Consider the following 4123-nt stretch of genomic DNA (forward strand, 5'->3'; position numbering starts at 1 on the left):
GTTAATGGGACAGCTTGGAAACAATGTTCCCCGGTGAAGACTATCTTGCTGTTAACACGAGATGAACAGGCAATGCGTGCTGCCAGAATCTAGGGCAAGAAACGTGTTTTAAGCAGGCCTCTCGACTCCAAAACCGCTCAACAATGCACGCACAGATTGGTAAAGAAATCACTTCTGAGCAAACACCAAGTCTGGAAAACTAGTTTTAAAAGTGTATTTAAATGTGAGAAAGCCAGAGATTTCACTAAATAAGATTATGTGACACCCAGTAAATCGGTTGGCTCCTACATTTGTTTTAAATGAAGCAGTGGCTAGTAATTTTGGAAGTAACAATCCTAGATATTTGCACTCCAGATAACAAAATCATTCTAAATTAGAATATGGTACTAAATCAAAATTACATTAAAATCCTCATAAAAGGAAGTAAATAAAAACTCTGACAAAACAAACAATCCAGAAACAAACCACGGTAAAACATACATAAACCAAACCATAATCGGGTATGGATGGTGAAGAGGCTGTTCTGCAGCCAGTCAAAACTAGTTCTTATAGTCCATTCCCACTGAGGTAATGGAGCCTGGGTCCTCCTACATCCCAGCCCCTCCCAAGGCAGCCTCTCCTTCTGTCTCCCTATCTCCTGAAACTCAGCCCTGCTCACTCCCCAAACTCTGCCAAACTTCCTGGTGTGTGGCCAGCTTCAGGAAATTAGAGGCTGTTCCCTTTTGTTGGTATCACGCTCCATAGCTACACGGCGCATAACTTGAAATGACTGGTACCTTCAAGACTTTCAAATTTAGAGACTGAGAACAAGCTTCGGAGTATCAGCGACAACAATCCCGGCCTTACCTGCAGGATCTTGTGCTGTCATTTCCTTACGCTTCGCCACCAGCTTCTCTTTAACCCACGGGAACTCCTGTAAGGAATCCAAGAACGCATCAAAAGCCTTGGGTCCTCTGGTGGGGAGAATATCAAGGAGCATCATGGTTTTCCTCTGGCTGGTGGTTTGGGCTTTTATTTCTTGAATGTGACTGTCCGTGAGAATCCCTTCTTGGTAGAGATACTGGATAACAACTCCATCCACCAGCACCTCTGTGCAGAGCTCCAGGCGCAGGGAGCGTAAAAGCTGCTTGTCTCTGGCATCCATCTGGCAGCCTAGAGCATGAGAAAACGAGTAGGGAAATGGGTGACAACTTAAACACTTCAACCTTTGACATCCAGAAGTGATGTCTGATACCTGGCAACCTTCCGAAAGAATGCCAGACTCGGCACCACCAACTTAGGAAAACTATTAATAATCCCATCTTCCTTCTGCTCAGATTTTGCTGTCTCACGAACTAAAATGTACCTCTATTGGGGAAATATTAGACAGGAAGAGAACCTTTGGCATTGTGAAGACCAGCCCTCCACTGCAATAAAAACCATGCCAAATAATCCTGCTCAATAACTCATGATGGCCCATGCTAAAGGCAGCTGCCAGTCCTAAAGAGGCTCTACCCCCAGACGGTTCGACGTCACACCCAGCCGGTTACCGATGCCTCGGACGCTGCTGCCGCTGCAGCACTTTTGCTCAGGAGTGCAAAAGCAGCAGCAGGACTGGCAGATTCGCCCCGGACCGGCAGCAGCAGCAGGGACGGTCAGCAGGTAGCTCCGGCCTATGCGATGTATTTTAATTTTAGGAGGGGTGAAGTGGACCTTACACACCAGGTCATTTTTTCCCCTGACTCATCCTGGAATGATGTCAAGAGGGGACATCATTCGACTGGAATCGACTGGTCTGATGATGAGAAACTTTCTACGAATTTCCATCTCAAATTTATCCACCTTCTATTTATAGGCATTTGTTCTGCCAACACTGTTCTTTAGCTTAAGTAGCTCTTCTCCCTTCCTGGTATTTACCCTTCTAATGTGTTCACAGGAAGTGATCGGATGCCCTCTGCCAGGTTCCATTTCACTTGACTAATACTCTGACTAGACAAAAGCTGGAAAAGGTGCATTTTATAGCCACTCTACAGAAGAGGAATCAAAGCCTAGAGAGACCAAGCAACTCATCCAAGATCATACCAGGAGTCTGTGCCAGACCTATGAACCGGATCAAGATGTCTAGTCTCGTCCTTAACAGCAAACATAACCCTGGGCCCATTAATGGCACTCCTAAAGGAAAAGAACAAACTAATACAATTAAGAACTTTCTCATGACTAAATAATGAAGTGAAAAAACTGCAGCAGGTGTTGAGTGCAATTACCAAGAGAGCTTCTGATAATTACACTAGCAGCTGCTGTTCGAATAGCCAGACCTTGCAGAAACCGCACTTCAGTCATTCTGAGGATACAAGAAGAAGCAGAGACTTCCAAAGCTTTTGTAAGAAACCTACTAAAGTCTCTATATCATCAGAGGTGCCTACTGACCCCCACGGCTCCATCAAAGGTTGGCTGGCCGGCCGGATTGGTAAAATCTAGGGCAGGCAACCAACAGAACACTTAGTCATGTAAGTGGCATCTTGGATAGAATGGAGGAGCGTAGGACGAGTGAGAGACTGGAAAACCCTGCCTGTGACCCCCTCTGATAAAGCCACTTTCTGGTAACACTTCCCGAGTGCTAAAAGCGTTGCTGGACAGCACCTTCCCAGGACTCTATCTTTCTGGGATACCCAATACGTTTCTTGTGCACTGAAGTGAATTTCGAGGTCCCTACCTTCTACCCAGAGGTCATTTGTGAATCAAAAAACAGCTATCCTGGCCCATGTCCTTAAAAATGCTACTTTGCTAAGCACAGCTCAAACATCAAATTCTCTCACAGAGCGAGATGACAGTGCAAGCAAGCAGATAGAAGAAGAGCAGGCAAGAACGGGAACTGCATTTCCCCATCTGATGTTAGGATACTCATTTTGGACAGATGAAAGCTGAGGACTCTGGTCCATAACACACATTACCTTTACACTACAGGGAGCAATCACTGGACTAAAGCAAAACTAGATAAAATTCAGGCAGCAGAATCCCTCTGTTTCTCCCTGCCAGGATTCTCTGACCGCCCCTTTGCTCATGAAGCGCTTGCAGAGTTTAAGACAGGCACCCAGCAGCAACTCTGCGGGTGTTTTCTCAACCCAGGCAGAAAACTGTTTCAGATGCTACAAAGCTCTTGTGCTTCACATTCTGCACGGGCCACCAAGCACCCCCGTCCAGGAGCCTGCTCGCCCATGTGCCGGATGAGGAACGTCGACTTCTCCAGTCATCGTTAGGCACTTGTTGAGTCCCCCTTCTTCGGGACCAAAGCGGTCTACGCTTTTCAAAAACAAAGCCTTTTCACACCATCTGAGTTTGTACCTTCGTGCACTGAAAAATGCCTATCGAGCCATGAATCTGCGGGGGGACTCTCTGCTGAAAAAGGCCTTTGGCTCGATGACTGCGGAGTGAGCACAACGGAGGTTTTAAAGCTCTTAACACTAAGAACCCTTAACACCAAGGTCTCCGGCCCAGTAAAATTCCAGGATGGAGTGGAACTGGTTTTTAAGGCCTTTTTAAAGACTAAGTACTTGTTTGTGTGTGTTTACCATGAGAAGGAAATGTCTGAGTCAGGAACTAAGCAGCCAGATACAGAAATGTGTCAGGATTTGGGTGCTTAACACCGCAGGGACAGGGTTTAGTGCAACACAATTAATTTAAATTCATTGTAATCGCAGTCAGTATCTAAGGATCCAAAGCAAGCTCTGCAACAAATTTTCTCTGGTAACGCTGGTGCTAGAAGGGAAGTAAGATGAGACGTGTGTTTACCCAAAAGATGACATGACTCAAACCTTCCCCAGCCACTTCCGAACAGGCACCTTTTCCACTGCAGAGACAGATTTCATGACCCAAACCCTACGTCCGGCTGAACGAGCACAGACCTTGACCTATCACCACCCCGACACGGACAGGCTTGCAGTTTTCTGCATCCCACGCAGAATCTGTCCGTGAATGCGATCAGACTTTGGAAAGCCCTGGCCCTAAAAAGACCCCTTCCGATCCTAAAAGGAAGGTTTTCTCGGCTAGGCACACTCTGGCGTCTTCCCAAACACCAGCTGCTCCGGGCCGCCTATACCTCCGCGTGCGTTCCCTTGGCAAAGGCCCACCCCGCCCGACCCAGGGC

General features: G+C 46.9%; 1 protein-coding gene across 1 annotated transcript; it reads right to left on the minus strand.

Moving 5' to 3' along the window:
• Window positions 1-846: 846 nt before the first annotated feature.
• LOC104502693 (death domain-containing protein CRADD-like) lies at window positions 847-1144 on the minus strand (the record flags this gene model as incomplete). The annotated part of the gene is made up of 1 exon (XM_010159688.1): window positions 847-1144. A coding segment is annotated over exon 1 (298 nt), but the record flags the coding sequence as incomplete, so codon positions are not given.
• Window positions 1145-4123: the final 2979 nt, after the last annotated feature.

This window comes from Eurypyga helias, unplaced genomic scaffold (genome assembly GCF_000690775.1).
Source record: "Eurypyga helias isolate BGI_N326 unplaced genomic scaffold, ASM69077v1 scaffold49260, whole genome shotgun sequence".
Taxonomy (NCBI): Eukaryota; Metazoa; Chordata; class Aves; order Eurypygiformes; family Eurypygidae; genus Eurypyga; species Eurypyga helias.